At 40.3% G+C, this 20,591-nt stretch overlaps 1 protein-coding gene across 2 annotated transcripts; it reads left to right on the top strand.

Annotated features, from left to right (window-relative positions):
• Positions 1–7,412: 7,412 nt before the first annotated feature.
• LZTFL1 (leucine zipper transcription factor like 1) lies at positions 7,413–17,559 on the top strand. 2 transcript variants are annotated; one of them, XM_083825002.1, is made up of 10 exons: positions 7,413–7,551; positions 8,410–8,534; positions 9,026–9,220; positions 9,723–9,783; positions 10,309–10,377; positions 11,899–11,964; positions 12,098–12,175; positions 14,857–15,030; positions 15,513–15,616; positions 16,591–17,559. In XM_083825002.1, exons 1-10 carry the CDS (start codon positions 7,549–7,551, stop codon positions 16,607–16,609), a joined length of 894 nt encoding a protein of 297 aa, XP_083681128.1. In that variant the 5' UTR covers positions 7,413–7,548; the 3' UTR covers positions 16,610–17,559. The 2 variants fall into 2 exon arrangements, with proteins under 2 accessions (XP_083681128.1, XP_083681129.1); XM_083825003.1 differs by having other exon boundaries at positions 7,524–7,744.
• Positions 17,560–20,591: the final 3,032 nt, after the last annotated feature.

Here is a 20,591-nt window from a genome sequence, read left to right as displayed (position 1 = left end):
GAAAGCAAGAAGGAAGGAGATCTATGGACAGAGCGTCGTATCAGGAGCTTGTAGGCCTGGACTCTGTGCTGTTTGCTGTGTCTCTCACCTCCTGTGCAATCTCTTTTCTTCTCCCTGCCTCAGTTTCCCCTGTCCCCGCAGCACCGGCAGCGTGCCCCTGTTTGTGCACCGCTCCTCACTCGTTGCAGGCACTTTCCAAATGCCAAGCCGGGGCGTGCTGCGGTTTCCCACGCTGAGCAAACAAGAGTATTGTTATTGCCATTCACAGTGAGTGTATAGAGTAATTAAGATAATCAAAACCGTTGGTGAGTTCAGATGTAAATTTTGACATGTTTATGACCTGCTTGTTTTGTTTTTTTTTAAGGCTACACCATGTTTTCACGACTTCCCTCTACTGACCCAGTTGCAGGTGGAAGCGCAGGCCGCATTTCTGTCAGTCTGGTCTCACACACGAGGTGCTGGGACTCCACAAAACAAGGTACGTGCAGCCAGAAACCACCTGCTCCATCCCTCGGGTGCACCCGGCTAGCAGTCTTGTCACGGGGAACGAAATAGGGCATCTCATCCACCTTCTGACCTCAGCCAGAGCCTTTATTTGAAATAAAGCTGAGGAATGGACGTGGAAAGCCATTCCAAAGTGCCACTTGCAGAAATACCCAAAAGAAAAGCTTTGACCGTCTCAGAACCCCGTTCTCACCAAAAAGTTGTCTGTCAAGAAGAGTACCTGAGCTTCACCCTGGTGGTGCTCCTAGGTGGGCTCCAAGGCAGTCCCTAACCCATTTCTGACCAGGACAGACAGTCCAGAATAAGCTGCCATTGCGGGTGGCATGAGCTAGATGACTTTTCCTGAGGCTGAGGATCACTCTTGCCCTCTTTAATCGCTCCTCCCATCCTCAGACCAGCCGAGCTGTGTGGAAATAATGTCTGGGCTGTGGCTCTCAAGGAGCCACATCATCGAGGAGCTCTCATCACCAGCCTTTGATGCTGTCACCAGAAAACAACCTTTACCATGTCCTGAAAGTCTCTGCCTTCTTTATATTTGCTTTTTAGTGTGAAAATGTGGGTCTCCTTGTCTGAGAACTGAGTTCAAAAGTTTGCTTGATGAGTCACTTCAGTTGCCACCACTTTCTTAGCACTTACTCAGATCTGCACTGCTTTGCCTTGGCCTAAACTTTTGACCCCTGAGAAGCATTTCATAGTAGTTTGGGCCACTACTATGTCAACAAGGAACTAGACAACCTTCGAATATAAAAATAAGCCAGGTCTCAGAGAAGTCCAGTGCATAAAGCCCCCAAAAAGCATACCTGTTTGGAGCCAGCTGTGGAAGTGCTGAACAACACCACAAGAGCAGCATGAGAGACAGCTATGGGGCAAGCTGACCAACATCAAACATACAGATAATTTGCACAATTTTGCACAATTTTGCACAATTTTGTGCATTGCTAGGTTGCTAGAACTCTCTTTTTGAGAAAAAAAAATTCTCTTTGTGTGAGGCCCCAAGAAAGGATCTGGGGATAAGTCAGGGAAGATCTGTTCCTCCATCATTCTGGCCTTTAAGTGGTAGTGCCCACATGAAGAGCAAGTGCCCCAGGAGAGAAAGTCTTCAGCCTGTAAGTGAGAGCATTCATCAGCAAAGCGGGGACCACAGCTGCCAACACACCTTGTCAGGCGATGCTGTGGGTCACAGCACATCAGTGCCTGAATGGAGTCAGCGATCAGAATAACCAGACTTATGAGGTGGTTTCTTGTTCACACCCATGTCTGTTTAAAGTCTCCCGTCAAGGAGGAAGGCACATCAAAATACTGATCTGGGTTTTTTTCTGCCCTCTTCCTTAGAGAACTGCTTTCACTGGGAGAGAGCACAGGTCTCTGGCTTTCCTCCATGCTACACCATACCATTTAGCCTTCAGGCAAGACTCTGGGAAGGTGTAGCAGATGGAGTGTGCTTGAAGGAGGGGCCCTATCCTAAGTTTGATGGCCCTCTTATAGTATGAAATATTCACTTGCTGAGGCACCCTGTGTGTCTTGGCACATCAATGCTCAGACTGCATGATTCTGGAATGGCAGGAGCTCACAGAGTCCTCTGAGAAAAGTTATCTTCTAGACTGGAAAACATGCTGAAATACAGCAACAAGCTTTTGAACCCCAAAGATCAAAAAAAAAGGCAACCACCAGAAAATGCTATTAATGTATCTAATGTTGTGAATGCGAGGAACAGCAGCATGTTGGACTGGATGATCTTTAAATGTCCCTTCTGACCCAAACCATTCTACTAGTCTGTCTTTACGTCAGCTGAAACTCTAGGTGGAGATACCTGCTGGGGTCAGCCCATGGTTTCCCCACGGCTGGCTGCTTGTTCCCAACACCACACGATGGTTGTCCACTCATTCTTTTTCAGAGCCAGATGCTATAACCCAGATAACCAAAATAATCCATTGTTTTCCTTTTTGTAATGTTACTTTTAAGAGAGGTCATCACCTTCTCTCCTACCCACAGCAATTGAAGCACTTGGGAACTCCGAGATAAAAGGAGTGAGCCGTGCTGAGAGTAAAGTTACATCGGTGGCTGCACTGGCTGTAGGGCCAGCTCATTCTGCAATTCATCGTAGGTTCTCCTACATCCTCCACCCGCTCAGTAAGCCACACTGTGGTTATGAGACACAGAGCTTGTGAAACTCCCTGTGTTGGAGGAGGGGGAGCGTAGAGGAAGAGCCATGTTAACAGGCGAAGTGCTGGTTGCTCTGTTCACACCACCCAGCATATAAAACGGGCATTTTGCTTCCCAACATAGAAACCTTCCCAAAACGTTCTCCCCCAGCAGCACCTTGAAAGGTGCCACTGTGGGCTAACAGAAGAGCCAGGTGAGACCGGACCAAGAGGTGAGCTCTTCTTAGGACATATGTGTAGACTCACTGCCACTCTTTGTCAACATTTTTTTTTTAATACATATATAGAATCTTACTGAATGTTTCCATCTGGAATTGGGATCGAATTTGGCATCCTATGTCATCCCACCAAACTTACAGTCTGCCCTGTACATCATAGGTGGTTGTGAAGCAGTTTCCACTGGAAAGTCTCTGAGGAAACAAAAAACATGCTCACCGTGCTACAGAGAGGTTGTACCACTTTGACTGCAACCTCTTAGCAAGCAAGACTTTCATAAAAGGCAATGATAGTTTGAGCTTTAAAGTGGAAAGAAAAGTCTACCAAAGGAAGCAGAGGTCTTAACAAGGCATCCTATGGGTGAGACGGGAAGCACCATCCTGCCCCAGGGACCAGTGAAGTCTGGACAGAGGTTGACCCAGACTGCATAAAGCTCCACAGCGAGCCCTCCGATGCGCCAGATTTCTCAGTGGCATTCAAGAGATTGCCAGAGAGCTCAGTAATTATCACCCACGTTTACTGCTGGAAGCTGTTCTCACAGCACCTCATCATTGTAGTCCCAAAGCTGGGACTTTATCATCTTGATAACTTTTTATGGCAATGAGATCAGTGGGACATTTTATATAGGAAAAGTTTTTATTTATCAGCTCTAGTTTTCCTTTCTCTGATTATATACAGTATTCCCATAGTTCTAGATTGTGCACATTTGACTAATATTCTTCTACCCTTTTCCACTTATTGTTCCTCTAATATATTTTGTTTCTTATTCACTTACTTCTCTACTGAGTACTCTTTTTAAACCTCTCTTCATATGGAAGCAGCACCAAGGATACGATCATTTTTATTGCCTGTGTCTATAATTCCTGCATACCTTACATGAGATGGGCTGACTAAATCTGCATTAGATAGCCTAAGAAAGGATGCATTAATGTTCTAGACAGCAAAATTGTAGTATTGTCCCTGATGCTATTCCTTTTACATAGCATATATGTGATTTTGTTTTGTTTTGTCTTTTTTGTTTGTTCGTTTGTTTTGCACTTGGCTCCACTTGAAGATGTTTCATTGATTTCAGAAGGTCCAGATCTTTTTCTGGAATCCATAAAGATGTTGTAGAAGTATGCATTTTACACTTTTTTTTTTTCTGCTCTTCATTCTCTTCATTGCCTGTAATTGAAAATTCAAACTTACATGCTGTAATTGAAAACTCAACGCCAGTAAAAAAAAAAAGGAGTTTGTGGCCAACATTAGAAGAAATATCCAGCAAATAAACAGAATGTCAAGGTACTTAGGTGAGAAAGAGAGGTAGTGAGGGACCAATATCGTATAAATTTATTACTGGTTGCATGGGTCAGGTTTTGTGCACCCTCAGGAGCAACACTAGCAAAAATGCACCTAGCCTGCTGTAAACCATTCCCACCCACATTATGCACCACGTAAATTTCAGTCTAGCACCACACCTATCCATACATCCTAAAGGCACGCAGTGAGATTCTCTGCCCTGAACTCAACCCATATGTAACAGGCACACACTGTGACTATGCTACAGTCCTATAGTTTGGCAACGTCCCAATTGGGGTGACTGCCCACCTCCAAGGTTCACGCTGCCTGGATAGCTCTTTTCCTCCTGCTTCCAGGCTGTAGGCACACATTGCAGCAGTTTGCTTTCTGCTCTCCCTCCGTTAGCTCCTCTTCATCTAACCAAGAGCACAACACATATGCCCAGACAGAGCCTGCAGGCTTAGTGCAGAATCATTAATAGTGGAAGCAAATGTGATAATAAGAAAATAATGCAGCTGCTACATGCATCTCTTCATCACTGCAAACCAACTTTGAAGGAAAAAATAAAAATGAAGAAAACACAGAAGTTGAGAAGCAGAGTTTTAATTTGTATCTATATGAAACTTCCCCAGTATGTTAACTTAAATCAGCATAGCCATCCTTTGTATCATGCTGAGACACTGGGATCAGACAGCTGCTTTTGCTGCCCTTTTTGGGACAGCATGGCTAAAATAAGCCTGCCATTTCAGCCCCAAAATGTTATAGGAATATAAACATTAGCACCACAAAAAGGAGGCAAACTTCCTGATTACACTGAAATTGTAATGTGCAGAAACCTCAATGGTAGCACTTAGTACTGATAAACCATAAGATGCTTTGCACATACAAGGTGTTTTGATGCGGGAATCTCAAAGTATTTTTATAAATTCAGTATACTTCCAAACACCACCTCTGCAGGGTGTTGGAGCAGAGTCATTCCTGTTTTATGGAGAGAAAACCGGAGCACAGCAATTTGTTCAGACTGACCCAGTAGACAACTGACAGATCTAAGCCTATGAGTAACGATTCCCCACTGTCTTGGGGAGGTGTACAGACAGCACGAGGGAACAGAAGCTCTCTGGGGTTTACTTTATCTATTCTTGGACGTGCATTTATCTGTAGGCATCTTCATTCCTTCATCATCAAATTAAAAAAGATTGAAAGTGCAACTGTGTCAGTGGACTAATGTTTTCATTATTACAATGTGTTCTGAAGACAAAAACATTTTAAAAACTGTAAAGAACACAGACAAATCTGGTGCATTTCATATGAACTAAAAGGTGTTGGTAATAATTGTTACAAACAGACTAGACTACTTAATACCTAATTTCTACAAACTTTACAAAAAAAATGTAGAACTTGCATTGTTTTTTTAAAGCTGCTGTGCAAAGATACTGAGAAAAAAATGCTGCATTAACAGATTATCACCTATAAATAAAACCCACTAAAAGTTACTTTTAAAGCCTCTATATGAATAAGAGTGATCCTTTAATGTTTTTTAAAATGTTTCAAAGTCTTTATATCTGAGTCCACATATATGTTATTGTTGCTGGAAAAACATACATTTCATCATTGTATCTTTTATCTGGTTTTAAAGATAATTATCATTGTGATTTCTGTTTGCTGCTTTGGCTTTGTTTATTTGCTTCGTGGAGCACAAGCAAAACTAAACTAAGGAGTGTCCAGGTTTCAGTTTTAGTGAGTGCTAACCATCACGTATGCATCTGTCCAACACCACAACATTATAAACAAAGTTCCTTAACAGTTTCAGATTCTTTCATATAAGAGCTATTAATCCATGTTTAAGATGTAATAATCTTGTTTGAGGCAAGAATTTATTGTGGCTCCGTAAGAAGAGACTTCAACAGATCACTGGATCTTAGTCTTTGTCACATAGGAGTGGTATCAGTGTTACCTAGGTAGAGAATCAGATGAATTAACTTTCAGCAGGATTACTTCAGCAACATGAGCCAACTGAAACAAAATTTGCAGCATGCCATGCACTAACACTGAATGCAAAAACTGCAGTGCAGAATGGGACACTTGGAACTGTTAACCAGTTAGGAAGCTCACAAATTCATACCCACTTAACTTTTTTGTTATAGCCTCCCATTCAGTTTGCTCATCTCCACCCAAATGCCAGGATTTCTATCCCTAGGATGCTCATACAAGCAGGTGATATGGCAGTCAGCACAGCAAGTCAGGAGACAGAGGACAAGCAGGACACACTGTGGTGCATGGCAAAATTGGTCAGCTGCAGCCTGGAGAGAAACCTGGCGACAGGTCAACCTTCTTTCTAGCTAGTCTCCTACAGCCTGATGGCTTAGCTTAGCCATATGTTTTAACTGAGATTAAAAGCATCCCCTAGGACAAGCATGTTTACAGCTCATCACTGATCACACTAATCGGGAAAAAGAAAACAGCTGTGCTTCAGGTAGGTGCCAACCAGGGAGCAGAGCCCCCCATTTCCCTAATTCAGGCAGGGTCACATCTGGATCATGGACCATTGGGTGACTTGGGCATGGCACTGCTGGCAGGGTCCCCAAGGCAACTTGTGATCTGGAAGTGGTTTGAGGTGACGGGTAACGCTTGTACATCCCCTACCAAGGCAGCAGGACCGTGCAGCTGCTGACTGAGCCAAATTTAGAGCATGACCGACTTATCGAGGAACAGAGAGGTGCAAGAGGTTTTGATGTAAAACGGTATTCCTGCTCACTGCTACTGGTCTCAGTACTCTCAGACACAAATTTCAGAATGCCTGAGCCCTCCAGGTAGTATTTCTCACATCTTCATAGCACCTGAAACAGCAGAGGGCAGGCACAACTTGATTTGCATGCTTAAGCTCTCGTGTGTTCATTATTGAGTGGGCTGGGATGCTGTTTTTAAACAGAGAGAAGCCAACAACTCCAAAGCCAGAACTTTTTTATTTCCCGATGACATTAAAAAAAAAAACAGAAAACAAGCAAGCAAACAGAAACCCCACAGATATCACAAGAGAAACAGAACTAAAAGGAGCCCTCGCTCCCCCTCCGCCTGCAGTGCGCCCCCTTCAGGGCGCCCAACGGCAGCCCGAGCCCGCACCAAGATGGCGCCGGGCTGGCCGTGAGGCACGGGACGGAGCGCGCATGCGCAAGCCCTGAAGGCGCCGGAGGGCGACGGCGGTTGCCGGGGGAAACGTCCGCCCGCGGCTGCGCACCGCCGCGGCAGGGAGGAGAAACGGGCGCCGCGAGTGACGTCGGCGGGCCTCCGCCAATAGGAGCGCGGCGCGGGCGCCGGCGAGGCTCCGTTGCCATGGCAACGGGCAGCCCGCCCTGCCCAACGGCCGCCCCGCAGCGGCGAAGGCGTCGCCATGGTGAGTAGCGGGGCCCGGCCCGGGCCGTGCGGCCGGGGGCAGCCGCAGCGCGGGGCCGTTGGCTGCTGCGGGGCGGCCCCTGGGCGGCCCTGCCTCCGGGCGGCCGGCGGCTGTGCCTGCCTTTCAGCGGCCTTCTCTCAGGCATTAAAATAGGCACGTGCGTGAAGGGCTGCTCGGGCAGACCTCAGAGCAGGTAATCCTTCCTAACGGGTCCTGGAGGTGTTTGCCTCGGGACCGCAGGCTGGTGGGAAGCGATCTGGTGATCGCTGAAGGTTTCACGTATAAACCGACAAAGAAACGCAACAAACTTTCTGGTGTGGTTTTCTTAGTGCGCCTTTAAAAGATGTATTGTTCTACGTTATATACGTGGACATGCAATACAAAGACAAATTTTTCCAACAGCGTCCTCTCCCCTAAAGCTCCTCAGATTGTGATCCTTTATAACCTTTTCTTTCTGACTCTGATCATCTCTGACATTTTATAACTTTTCAGGGTTCTGGATATTGGTCACTTGGGGGAGCACTTGTGAGGCATGTAGGGGTTACCCATGAAAATACAGTTATTTTTTAACATACCAGCCAATACAACAGTCCTTTGAAAGCAAGCACAGAAACTAGTTGGGAGGTAACTCTTGGCAATACTTACGTTCGTTTTTACTTATTTCAGTGTGTATTTATCTGTATGCTTATATTGAAACGAGTATAAAATACAAAATACGTAACACAGTAAGATGAAGGGGTTGCTGAAATTGTTAAATTGTTGTATTGACCTCGTGTGATAAGACTCGGCTCTAGCCACAAAATCAAGGCTTCAATATCCTTATCTGTATGCTTATAGCCTGTGTCCTTGTATCTGCAGGCAGAGCTAGGCCTCAATGAGCACCACCAGAATGAAGCCATCAGCTATATGCGCTTTGCTCGTTTCAAGCGTGGCCTGTGTCTCAAAACAGTGGATTCTTGCTTTCAGGACCTTAAGGACAGCAGGTACCATGAAAGGGTTCTGTATTACATTATAAGATGGAGGGAGCAAGAACAGAGCAGAATATGTTGGAAACAACTGCAGGTTAAAATGCTTTATGGGTGACTTTTCTCAGTTTACATTTGTGTATTCCTACTGAGGAAGAAAGACCCAATTTTTCCAAATGTCACAAGTCAGTTCTTTTTAATATTGAGTTGTTTGAATTCTTGGGAATTAACAGAGATGGACAGTGTGACATTTCTTTATATCTTACTTCTGATGTGTAAATTTGATGCATGAGTGTAGCGGAAGTAGCATTTGTGATTTTTAATGATACCGAGATAAAATTTAAATGCAACAACCAATTACTAATGTCGTTGTTTAGTTACTACTGACAGGGGATGTTTTCAGGAGGACATTGCGTTATATACAAGTGATACCTAGTGTAGTGGGGTCTCACAACAGCGCAAAATTGTTACCTTGAGCATATATGACTCACCTTGACTTCTCTGTCTAGACTTGTTGAGGAGACCTTCACAGTTGATGAGGTGATAGACATGCTGGATGGGCTGCAGACTGTTGTACACAGCGAAGTGGAGTCCGAGCTCATAAATACCACTTACACCAATGTTTTACTTCTGCGCCAGCTCTTTACACAGGCTGAGAAATGGTACCTTAAGTTACAGACAGACATCTCTGAATTGGAGAATCGGTAACGTATATTGGGCTATGTAAAATGTCTTTTAGTAATAAGAAAACTTCCAAATGTTGATTATTTGCATTCTTTTCCTAACCATGGAAACTACTCTTTTCCTATTTTATCAATGAGAGGTTAATTTCATGACTTCTATCTGTAAATTAGTGACATACATGATGCTTTCATTTTTTTCAGGAAGATGTTTTTATTGATAATGTTCCTACTTGATTAATTCATCGATTAGGAGCAGCTAGTAGGATTTGACTAAAAAGCATGTATTGTCTAAGTAGATCATATTTAAATCAAGGATGCCAAATCTTGCAGTTCTAATGCATCTTCCCTACCATTGCATGACGTTATCTGTAGCATTTATTGCATTTGCTTGGGACTTCATCCTGTACTTCTAAGGGGAATCTTAGAAGCAATAATGAGCATCAGCCTGGCCAAATGTGTTTCATAGCATAGTTCATTTAGTAAATAAATGCCTCCTTTTTTTTTTTTTTTTTTTTTTTTCAAGAGAACTGTTGGAACAGGTTGCTGAATTTGAAAAGTCAGAATTTACTTCTTCAAACAAGAAGGTAGAGTTTTATTTTAAACTATCATAATTAAATGCCATGTGGTGTCATGACAGATGTTTGAAATATTTTAGTGCTGCATCTTGGGTGTGACTCTGACTTACCTTGTATGGTTAGCACTGCATCTTATTTGTTTTGTAGCATAAATACATATTTAGTTAAAATGTATTATATTTGAACACTTAAAGTAAGAAAATTATTTTGACCTCTGTATATATTTTTGACTCTTACAAACATTTAAATATTTTGTTTTTTTTTCTTAATTTTTTTGTCTTTTGGTTAGTGCAGCATGGGTAGTCTTCTATAAACTCAAGTTCACAATCCTTTTCTGGCTATATGTAGTATTTTTGTTTAACTTTAGCTGGAAGTGGCGTATGTAATTTAGGAGCCAAGGTATCAGTAAAGAATTAACTAGACAATCATTTGTTTGAATTGACTATTAATTGTTATTTTACAGACTAAATGAATACTTTTCTTCCTCCTAGAATTCTGTATAATGTAATTTTTTAACATTTATTATTTCTTTAGCCCAGTGCAGATCTCATTAAACCAAAACTGGCTCCAATAAATGAAGGTGGGTCAGAGCTGCTAAACAAGGTAAGGATTTGTCCCTTGATGCAGTTGTAGTTGATGACTGTTCTGCTTATTCAACTGAACTGGAAATACTCTGGACATACTCTGCAGTAGTATGTCTGTAATGTCCCTGTCACTATTTCAATGTCAATGTAACATACCACAGAATGTAAAGCAAAATGCTAATAAATTAATTTCGTAAAGCATCATCTATTTCTTGTGTAATTACAGCCTTTCACATGTATTGCAATATTGAACTTCCTTTTGCAAAGACATTTTGGGGTTTGTAATTATTTGTTTTTCCATTAATGAGTTTAATTAGTAGAAACCAGTATATAATTTGTTTTATGAGGCTGGCTTTTCAACAAGGAAATAAATTAACATTTTTATCTGGCTGTTAGGTTATCGGACATGTTCTTTGCCGCTGGAAGTCAATCCTGTTACATGCAGTCTTTTTTGTTGTTAGTAGTAGCTTAAATTCCTCCTAAAAGAATAGACAATTAAAGAATTTGGAATTTAATAATTTTGTAAATGTCTAGTTTCCCACTTGTTAAAGAATTTCAGAATAATAAGAAACATTCTTATATTAATGTTTTCAATTGTTTTTACTGTGTATTGAACTCATTTAGTACAATCAAGCTCTTTTTAAAATGCCACGTTTCTTACAATACACTTTTAATATATGGGGAATCCAGAAATTTTGTGAGGAGTTGTGTTTTCTTTCTGTCTTCTAACCTGCATTACCAAATGATCTGTCAAGTACAATGTCTGAATCAAGTTGTTGTTTCCTTGTAAAATAATTAAAACATTCATCCTAAATGTATGTTATGGCTCAGTGTAGTTTTTCTTCAAAAATAGATTAAAAATCTGTCACACAACAGGTTTTTGTAGAGCACATACATCCGATGATTTTTTTTTTTCCAAAAATACAGTGAATTTATTATGACTGATAAAATACACTTATTTTATATAACACCACGCTTAGGGGCGTGGTTTAGTGGGTAATATTGGTGGTAGGGGGATGGTTGGACCAGATGATCTTGGAGGTCTTTTCCAACCTTAATGATTCTATGATTCTGTGATTCCATGTGACACAGAATATAATCTGAGGTAACCTGGTATTTGTCTCTCTAAAACAGGAACCATAAATAAATTCTTATCTGCCTGTTGATTGAAAATACAAGCAATAAGCAGCAATGAGATTTTCATCTCTAAACATGCAATTTGGTTTATTGAGGATCTTGATACTCAAAAGATGCTGAACTGGCTAATCCCAATTCAGTAAAACACGTGTTAAATTTAAATGAGAGGTCCTGTAGATTACAGTAGAACTGGAGACTTAAATTTCTTGCTGACTGAGGCAGAAAACCCAATAATTTGCAAGATAGGCTTTAAGAAGAAATCAGGAGTCCTTATCAGCAAGGCCATTTTTATGAGCATTTACAAGCCTGCTTGCTTTCAAGTAAGAAAATAGCCTAGGAAATATTTGGAAAATTCAAAATAGCACAAGACTGTTCACAAACTTTCTTTTTTATGTGCTCAAAGACAGTTGCTTGTCTCCAAGAAGAAAATGAAAAGCTGAAGACCAGACTGAGGACAATAGAAACACAGGTAAATTTTCTGTAAGCCTGGATACTTAATGCTGTTTACATATTAAAGAAATCAAAATAAGAGTTCCATGGGTATTATTTTTAATTTTTCAAAGTTTTCAATTAAAATATATTTATTTTTCAATGTATCACAGGCTACAGCTGCATTAGATGAAAAGTCCAAACTGGAGAAGTCACTGAAGGATTTACAGATGATCCAGGGAGATCAAAAGGTAAATATAACTAAGATTTGGGCCTCTCACTACAAGAAGGACACTGAGGAACTGGAGCATGTCCAAAGAAGTGCAATAAAGCTGGTGAGGGGTCTAGAGAACAAGTCTAGGAGGAGTGGCTGAATGTGCTGGGGTTGTTTAGCTTGGAGAAGAGGGGGCTTGGGGAGACCTTACTGTGCTCTGCAATTACCTTAAAGGAGACTATAGTGAGGTGGAGTTCGGGCACTTCTCCCTAGCACCAAGTGATAAGACAAGAGGAAATGGCCTTAAGTTGTGGCCGGGGAGGCTTAGGTTGGATATTAGGAAAAATTTCTTCACTGAAAAGGTTGTGAAGTATTGGAACAGGCTGTCCAGGGAAGTAGTTGAGTCACCATCCCAGGAGGTACCCAAAAAACATGTAGAAGTAGACCTTTGGAACATGGTTTAATGGTGGATTTGGCAGTGCTGGGTTAAAGTTTGGACTAGATCTTAGACGTCTTTTTCCAACCTAAAAGTCTGTAATTTCCACCCCGCTCCCTGTGTTAAACAAACATAACTGTTGCCTGTACATCTGAAAAGTAGGTCTGTATGCTGTTTCTTTTATGGCAGATTCAAAACTTCAGGTTAGTGTTGTCACGTTCCTGCTGACATTGTATTGTTCCTGCTGGTCTGTCAATTAGCAGATAATCCAGTATGTTAGCTTATTTTATGACACATATTTCATGTCACATAGACCATGATAAGTTACTATCAGAAGTATTATTCCAGATACTGTCAGGGAATAGTATTCCAGAGTTCATATTCTTAAGAGCAATGTTTGCATTAACAGATACAGATTTATTTTTGTTTTTCTTCCTATTTAATCTGGTTGTTTGCTTGTTTGTTTGTGTGGCAAAAGAAAACACTAATTATTTCAAACATTTGTCACACTTAACTGGATATAGACAAGCCAGACACTGTAATGCCATTGTTCTGAGAAACTTTTTTTTAATTCCTGCCATATTTACAGACTTGAAGCTAAGTTCAGTATCATAAACGTTTCCACTTTAATTTTCATATTTTAATCCTGCTTTCTTTTTATTTTGCTTTCTAATTGGTTTATGGTATGTACTTGGCTTTCTTAGTATGTTTTAGTTGTATCTAGTAACTTCCAAAACCTGTATTCAATAATACTATTTAATAGGGAATTTGATTTGTCATTCAGGCAAATATTTTATCTGTTTTGTTAAGCCTTAAATTATTAAAGGTTTAATATTAGAGGGTTTTATTAAATCCTGGATAATCGTGCTTGTAGTTTTAAAAGATTGGAAGCAAATCTCATCCTACTTTTCTGGTTAAATATGAATTGGCCTGAATGTCAGGGTGGTGACTGAGTTATCTACAGCTTTCATGTTCTAACTTGCTCTCTCTAACCTGTCACCTTCTTCTCCAGCTCTTTGTCTGTTTCTGGGCATGTATATGTGGTTGAAACTAGCTAGCAGATACAGTATAGATATATACAACTGTATTTAGTTAGTGAATGCATTAGCTGTTTTGAGAAAATGCCAGATTTTATCTGGTTTCTCTTCATATTTTTGTAAGATGGGTGTCAATAAAATCATATGAACCCAGTTGCACATTAAGCAGTAGTTCTCAAACTCTTTAGACAAACATGTCACGAGTGCCAAACCACATTTTTTAAGGACCAGCTGTTAGCTCAGCAGACTTTGTCTATTTCATTTTCTTTTTTTAATAGATTAATATGATGCCACAGACCAAGTGTGGACCACACTTGGGGAGCAACTGTTCTGTTGGATCAGTCTAGCATGAGGATTTAGAATTTTTGTGCAATTTTTTCAGTGTTACAGTTCAGAATAGATAGGGATCTATGCTATACATACTAATATACTCCACATAGACAAAGGAGCAGAGCTTCCTTTGTTCTCAAGTTTTGTGCTTTTTAAGGTGCCAGTGGTTCAGCCTCATCCTGAGTCATTAGACTTTTGAGAGTTTGAAGTTCAGCTTTTATTCCTGAGATAGGTTTTTTTTTAATGGAAATCCATAGAATAGTTACATGAATATAATGTTTTGTGACCCAGGACTGATTGCCAGAGGGTTTGGGTTGTTTCGTCTCGCAAGGAAAACATAAAGTTGCTTCACTAGCAACTGTGGAGGCTCTTGTATTTCATCTGAGAACAGTGCACTATTGGTACGTGGTTGATAATATGATCCTTAACATTTTCATCCATTCCTACAAAGCATTACTCTAATGGCTTTTAAAATGGCTGTGATATGTTACCCACTTTAAAAACACACTATAGCATAGGTGATGTTTTAATCTTACGCTGTAACTTTCTGTTTCTCTATGTGGAAGACCTTCTTGTGATATGCTTCATCATGTGGTTTTGCTTAATGCCTAGAGAAGTAAAACAAGATCATGACATCTCAGCGGGGAAGAGGAGCTATTTCAGCTATCTTTAAAATGCATTTATTAGCAGTTTTTTTTTAAGTTAGAAATCATCTAGTGCTTAAACTAACTTCATTAGTTATCTCACTATTAAATAACTTTGTTAATTAAAGCACTTTTAGTTTAGGCTTTACAGGAAAAATGTGAACATCATTCATAAAACATAAGATGTACCTATTTTATGTGGAATTTTGCTTTTGACATTTTAAATATTTCTCTTGCATTTAACATATTTTAAATATTTCTTCTTTTGAAGACAAATGTAAACAAGGATATCAGCGAACTCGAGAACAGAGTGGCAGCTTTGAAATGCCAGTTAGAGAAGACTTTGAATGATTCTACTGCAAACCAAAAATCCCTGGAAGAGAACTTGGTGACGACAAAGCATGACTTGCTTAAGCTTCAGGATCAGCTATCCACAGCTGAGAAGGTTGGCATTTCGTTGTAATGTAAAGATGAGCTCCTTACTCACTTTTTACCTGATTAGTGAATTAAAAAGCACATGCTACAGGACACAGAGTTTATTGGGTCACATTGGTGCTAGTGTATTTTTGTTATTTCTTTGGAAAACATGTTATGTGTAGAATAGCAAAGCCACAACTAACTGTGTGGTTGCAATGAAATTAATATTTTAAAATTGCCTCTTTGCCTGCATATTCATTTTTGAATGAAGACGGTGTTCCCAGTCTTCCGAAGATTTTAGCCTGCTTTCCATAGAAAATGAAGCTTGTATTTCCCTCTTTCTGTCCCAGTAATATCATCTGAATCTACTAGCTGATTTGATCTAAATTTGAATAAGGAATAGAACTGCTATCCTGAAACTTGAGGGGGAAAAGAAGGTCATATTTTAAAAAGTGTATTAGCATGGTTTTCATAATATGCAAATAATATGTTGGTGTTATTATCACATAGGAACTAGAGAAGAAATTTCAGCAAACAGCTGCTTACCGCAACATGAAAGAAATTCTTACTAAGAAGAATGAACAGATAAAGGATCTACGTCGAAGGCTTTCCAAGTAAGTGGTGCTGTTGTCTGTCCAAACAGGATCCGTATTCTGCTCCTATTTTTTTGTTGTTGTTGTTCTATTTTGTTGTTGTTGTTTGGTGACGGAGCACTGGAACAGGCTGCCCAGGGAGGTTGTGGAGTCTCCTTCTCTGGAGATGTTCAAGGCCCATCTGGACGCCTACCTGGGCAGCCTGCTCTAAGGAACCTGCTTTGGCAGGGGGGTTGGACCCGATGATCTTTCGAGGTCCCTTCCAGCCCCTGCAATTCTGTGATTCTGTGATTCTATCTCTGAAGCAGACTGCAAATTTTCCCTTAAGAATTTCTAGTAGACTATTCTATGATTTTTGACAAGACAGTCCTTTTAATGGATACAAGGTGAATGGGACTGAATTGTGCATGCAACCTCAGCTATTGCCCATCAAGTAACGTAGTGTGGAGGGGATACAAAATATTAGTGAGTGCAGTAGGAAAGCCCCCAGAACCTAGACAAAGAGATACAGAAGGGAGATGTACCAGCTTTACCTTTTTTCTTCCACACTTCCTGATGAGAATGAGAAGTGCATAGTATGTAAGGATGGTTAGGCTCATATTGGATAAATAAGGATACACCCTGTCCCTTATATCGGTTAGAAGACTTGAATAGGGTCATTCTGCAAATGGCAACCGAGCTTTGACAATGTTGATGCCTGTAGGAGGTCAGAGGAGGAAATTTAAAATTCTGTTTAAACTTCTGCCTGTATCTGGGGATTTGTGGGTACGTTCCAATTCATTCTCTCATTCTGCTGTTTGGTAAACTGGCCAATTTTAAAAGGAGCAAGTAATCTGGAAAGTATATACATTTGTCTGTGCCCGAAGTTATGTGGTGCACCTTGACAAGAATGCGTTGGTAATGGCAGGAATTCATTACTTGGGTTTTGTATTTTCTTTAGAGATAAAATGTCTCTTGACTGTTTTCTATTCTGTTATTTATTTTTTCATCCTCAGATACGAGCCAGAGGACTGAGATACTAAAACCATCTGATCTATCAAAAGCTGCCATAGAAGGAAGATGTAGACTGACGTTATTTTTTAACAATTTTTGTTTTGAATGGTTTATTCTATGTTTCTAGTGCTTGAAATAATTTCCTATTAATGCTAAAAAGGATGCTGAAACTTCTACCTTACTTCCTTATAGATTTGCAATTTATAGCTATTAGCTTATGTAGTCATGTTTTTAATTAACCATTGACATTCCTTGAGAAATAGCAAACAGCAACTTATTGAAGAACTGAGACAATTCTTTACAAAGAAAGGAGTTTATTTTTGTTAAGAAAAGAAAAATAAAAATAAGCAGCAGGTTTTTATATTGTCTCTGAGGTGAAAACTTGACTTATGTTTGTATAGTTCACGTAGCCACAAAGAGGCATTATATGTGAAAATTGCATCAGTAACAGTAAAAAGTAGGAAAAAAAGAAAGAAACATACTGATTCCATAGCATTATTTCACACTGAATAGCTGATCCCTTAACAAAACGTGACCAGTAACATTTTGCTAGACGGTACTCATTGGGTGAGGTAAATATGCTTTACAGGGGAAGCACTAGACCCTTTCAGATAAAACCACTTACTGGAGCTATGATCTTCCCCTTTAAATTATTTGAAACAAATGTGAACATTGGAATACCGGTTCTGATTGTTCCAATATTCTCAATGTTAAGATGACAATCTGAAAAAGCACGAGGAAGTTGCTAATGGAGCAGCCTTCTCAGGAAATACGTTACTTTAGATATTTTCACCTCCTTATTTGTAACCTCACCAGAAAACAGTTTACTTCTCTCAAAGTCTTCTATTTGTAATCCTCTGCCTTGAATTATCTGGCAGCCTCTAATAGCGTGTTTTACTTGTTCATCTTTCTCTGTTCATATGTATGTTGTATATTTCTCCAAATAAAACCATTATGTTTTCAAACATTAAGGAGTTTTTCTGTTACTGTTGCTGTTGGTTTTGTGTTTGTTTTTTAATAGGATTTTTTAATATATCTTTTAAATATATAAAAAGTACTCCCAGATCAGTAAAGGATCTTGCTGGAAATGCAGAGATGTAAATAACAGATTCATGCCCAGAGCCACACCCCATCAAACAGCTGTAAAAAAGTTTCAGTGGCAGGGCTGGGAAGAGGTGCCTGTGTCAGAGAAACTGACATATAACTGTACTTGTCTTGGGAGCTGCTTGAGCTGAAATGGATCGTTTTTCCTCACTCTTTCTTGAATAGGCAAAGTTGTTAAAATGGTTCTTTTAGTGATTCCACAGTCAAATCTGCTGTACATTTGTAGTCTGTTGTCTATTTCTCCCCACTGCTTAAAAAAGTTTGGAATAAAGTCCAGTGTCTGTAGTGCGATACTGTTGCTGTAGTATGACAGCAGGGCTTTGTGGGATGACGTGCTCCACACACAAGGTCAGTTAAATTCAGGAGAGATTATTTCGTTCTTTGTATAGTCACAAAAATGTTATGTTCTTAATAGGGATGTACCAAAGAGCTTCCTGGCTTATGTTTCCTCACAGCAATTAAGTTGACACGAACACGATGGCTTGTCTGGGTGAATACTGTGTTTTGCTTTGTAATGAAACTAATTTTAACAAGATCTGTTATTATTTCTAAAACGGCAAGCAAAGGGTAGAGAAAGGCTGCTGCTTTTTTCTTGTGAATCCTTGGCAGTTGACTTAGCTTGACTATTAAATCTCTGATATGCCTGCAGTAATTGGTTAGAAACCATTTCAGCAAGCACGTACGCTCTCCATTTCAGTCTCAATAAATGAGTAGGCCATAGGCTAGCGCAGTTACAGACGTTGTCTCTTCAAAGGAGTAAGGCAAATCTCATAGGGAGCTGTGCAGTGCAGAATCGAAACACTGATTTTGATTACCTATCTTGCTGATTGCCGGTTTAGTGAGTATGAGATTAGCGTGATTGCTGTCATTTGTATAGCTAATGGTTAAGGGAAAGGTCTTGTTTGGAGCTCTAGATAAACGTCTGCCTGTCAAAGTAGACCTGGAGCATTGTCCAACAGCGATTCTCTTTTTGTTGAGATTGGCTTGGTATTTTGAAGATGGAGATGACATCTGAACCTCTCCTGATCATGTCTGACATTTCTAAAACTTCACTTATTTCCCCATACTGTAAATTCTAATATTGCTTTTACTAGCTTTTATTCTTGGAAGTTTATTATACTGCTCAAATAGGCATCATCCATTTTTTCCACTCCAGCTGTTAGTTGCCACGTTATGCCTGAAGGGAATATTTAAGAAGAAATTTTCTCCATAAGCAGCTGATCTGCAGGAATGAACTCTCTCTCATTGATTGCTTTTGCTTGTTTGTTTTGTTTCGTTTTCTGTGCTTTGCTTGCAAACTGAAGATCATTTCCTACAGGAATGTAATGTAGGCAGCTCAGCTTTGCTGGTATTGACCGTGACAGCCAACCAACAAACCTGTGCTGCAGCCATGACCTGAGCGCAGCAGTTGGTCATTAATAGATGGAGCCAGCAGTGCTGCATGCTGCCTTCCTTATGAGACAGCATATTACCCAACCTTCTTTAGCTGTTCATAAAGTACTCCTTAATGTTTTTCTCTTGTGGATAATAGCCATTCTTTCAATGTCATAAAATGAATGCTAATACGTAAACCATAATCCGCAACAACTGCTCCTCTTTCATTTTTTAGTCAGATGTCAGGACAGCTGCAATTTGGATGTTTCCCACATACATGATTTTGGGAAAAGCACAGTCATCTTTTTTTTATTTTTATTTTTTAGTTTTTTTTAATCCAGCCAAAAAGTTCTTGAGATTCCTTGGTTTGATTTCCTTGGTTTTGATTTTGGTTGGCATTCTCAAGGAGAGCTCTTGTTTTCTGCATGGTAGCAAATGCTGTCAAACCAGGCAAATGGTTCTTTCTGCCCCAGGAAATGAACATGAATCATCTTGGGGTGTAAGGTGGCTGAATGCATCAAGCTCAAAAAAATTGAAGCTGTTCAAGGAGTGCAAGCCTTTTAAAATACACTAAAAATGATTTAATGTCATTTCAGGACAGGTTTGCGTGTGAGCTGGTAAGAAATATTTAGGGCAATTTAGTTTTTCAGAGGATGGGTCTGAGGGTTGGGTGAAAGAGGTGCAATTCTCTGAAGCAGAACTGCATTGAGTACACCTTCTTGGAGGGAATACCCTAAAAATAAACAGAGTCTAGAGATGATACCAGTGATGCTAGAGAAAAGCCAGGAAAGAGGAAACGACACTTCTCAGGCATATTTTCTTGGGTATAAGGCCTCCATAAAGATGCTTTATATTATTGATCTCTGGAGACTGAGGTAGTGCAAAACGGTTTCAGGGTGATTAATGGAGTGGGTGTAAGAGTTCAGAGTACTGACCTCAAGGGCATCATTTCCAGTTTGGAAGCAAGCAGCAAGAAGTAGTGATAAGCGGGACGAATAATTGCAATCTGGCAAGCCTAATAACTGCTTAGGGAAATAACCGTACTCTCCAGCTACACCTGGAGCAATCAACCAGTGGTGTCATGGCCTATGAGCTGTCAAAGATCTGGAAATCCACCTGGATTCTTCTTCTCTCACAAAGTGAAGAAACAACAGCATGTGCTACTATACATGGGAGCTGCCATCTTGTCTGTATAGCTGCTTTCTTTGACAGCATCGCCATCAGCGACAGATACCATTTGCTGAGACTCCTCCAACGCTTCCCTTTGCTCATCATCTAACATGCTAGCAGCCAGCACGTTTCCACGGGGAAGGCAGCACCTCCAGGACTGGCAGGTACTGAACACCAGGTACGGCCCCTGCTGACACTTCGTTCCCACTCCCACATCTGGCTGACAAAGGTAAACCCTCTTGTGGTGGGCTTTTTTTTTTTAAATCTAGGGGACATAGTCCTAAATGTTGGTTGGAGCTTAATACCATACGGGCTCCCGGGTGGAATTATCTATGAGATACCAGGCTTCTTCCAC

The sequence above is a fragment of the Anser anser genome (genome assembly GCF_964211835.1).
Source record: "Anser anser genome assembly, chromosome: 2".
In the NCBI taxonomy this organism is placed as follows: domain Eukaryota; kingdom Metazoa; phylum Chordata; class Aves; order Anseriformes; family Anatidae; genus Anser; species Anser anser.
The sequence above is the reverse complement of the archived record's forward strand: the minus strand, read 5'-3'. Positions and strand labels throughout refer to the sequence as shown.

Bases quoted from the DNA above. Each gene is read 5' to 3' on its own strand.
- LZTFL1 (XM_083825002.1), top strand. The intron at 8,535-9,025 runs GTACCATGAAAG...TTCTCTGTCTAG, and splicing joins CAGGACCTTAAGGACAGCAG to ACTTGTTGAGGAGACCTTCA. The intron at 15,031-15,512 runs GTTGGCATTTCG...ATTATCACATAG, and splicing joins AGCTATCCACAGCTGAGAAG to GAACTAGAGAAGAAATTTCA.